Source organism: Triticum dicoccoides, chromosome 5A (genome assembly GCF_002162155.2).
Source record: "Triticum dicoccoides isolate Atlit2015 ecotype Zavitan chromosome 5A, WEW_v2.0, whole genome shotgun sequence".
Lineage (NCBI taxonomy): Eukaryota > Viridiplantae > Streptophyta > Magnoliopsida > Poales > Poaceae > Triticum > Triticum dicoccoides.
In genome coordinates this window covers 526,765,989-526,767,309 of record NC_041388.1, presented here as the reverse complement: position 1 = coordinate 526,767,309, position 1,321 = coordinate 526,765,989, and the positions used below count along the sequence as shown (strand labels likewise).

The following is a 1,321-nucleotide window of genomic DNA, read 5'->3' as shown; positions in this document are numbered from 1 at the left end:
ACTTGAGCGTGATGCCTATATACATGATCATTGCCTTAAATATCGTCATAACTATACGTTTTTCTATCAATTGCCCAACAACAATTTGTTTACCCACCCTATATTATGTACTTGAGAGAGAAACCTCTAGTAAAAACTGAAAACTATGCCCCTCTTCTTTTATCATATATAAAACATGAAAATACCTTACTGCATTTTTATTTATTTTATTTTGTTTTGCAATTTATCTTATCGCCTACCATTATGAGATTTGATTCTTGCAAATAACCGCTGAGGGGATTGACAACCCCTTGCTTGTGTTGGGTGCAAGTATTTGCTTTTGTGTGTGCAGATGCTGCTAAGCAGGTTTGTGTGGTTCTCCTACTGGATTGATAATCTTGGTTCTTAATTAAGGAAAATACTTATCTAACGTACCGGTTCATCCTCTCCTCTTCGAGAAAATTCAACGTAAATCAGAAGTTGCAATGAGCCGGGGTGTCAGAATCCTACGTGTCTGTTACCTGGACTCCTGTAGTACCCTTCACTTTGTATCCAATTAACGAAAGAAAACACGTCCATACCGCACAGCTCGGCAGATCGATACAGACCCGCGTTAAATGACTTTCACGCTTTCACGATTTATTAAATCGGGAGGTCCAAAGATACGCGGATGGCTTGAGGATCAGCGTTGGAGATGACATAAAAATTCCTTCGGAGAGGGAAAAGAAAATGCTTCCAGTACGAAAACGTCCAGAAGGGGAAAGAGATTTCCACCTAGGCGATTCGCGTCGTGTACCACCCGCCCACATCTCCAAGGCGTCGCCCGCCTCCCACCTCCCTCCCCTCCCACCCAGATCTCCCTCGGCTCGCCTCGACCCGACCCCAACTCCCGCGCGCCCGGCCCCCGTAATCGGAGGAGCGCCCGACGATGTCGACCACGGCGGTGGTGCAGGCCGGCGACGCGCCGGACCCGACGGTGCGGAACCTCCTGGAGCAGGACACCCTCAAGTGGGTCTTCGTCGGCGGCAAGGGCGGCGTCGGCAAGACCACCTGCAGCTCCATCGTCTCCATCCTCCTCGCCTCCGTCCGCCAGTCCGTGCTCGTCATCTCCACCGACCCCGCCCACAACCTCAGCGACGCCTTCCAGCAGCGCTTCACCAAGTTCCCCACCCTCGTCAAGGGCTTCTCCAACCTCTACGCCATGGTGATTTCATATCCCCTCTCCCCTCGCTTCCCCGCCGGTTCAACACGAATCCTCCTAATTCCTTGGTGTTTGCGTGGATTGGATGGGATGGATACACTGTCTGCCCGCGTGAGGGCGTTTCGGCAGGACACTAGGACT

The 1,321-nt window shown here is 50.9% G+C and overlaps 1 protein-coding gene across 1 annotated transcript in view; it reads left to right on the top strand.

Annotated features, from left to right (window-relative positions):
- Window positions 1-792: 792 nt before the first annotated feature.
- LOC119302515 (ATPase ASNA1 homolog) overlaps window positions 793-1,321 on the top strand; it is a 5,281-nt gene continuing 4,752 nt past the window's right edge. Inside the window, exon 1 of the mRNA XM_037579547.1 lies at window positions 793-1,183. Coding sequence (XP_037435444.1) covers window positions 908-1,183 — 276 coding nt within the window. The 5' untranslated portion in view covers window positions 793-907. The remainder of the gene's footprint in view (window positions 1,184-1,321) is intronic.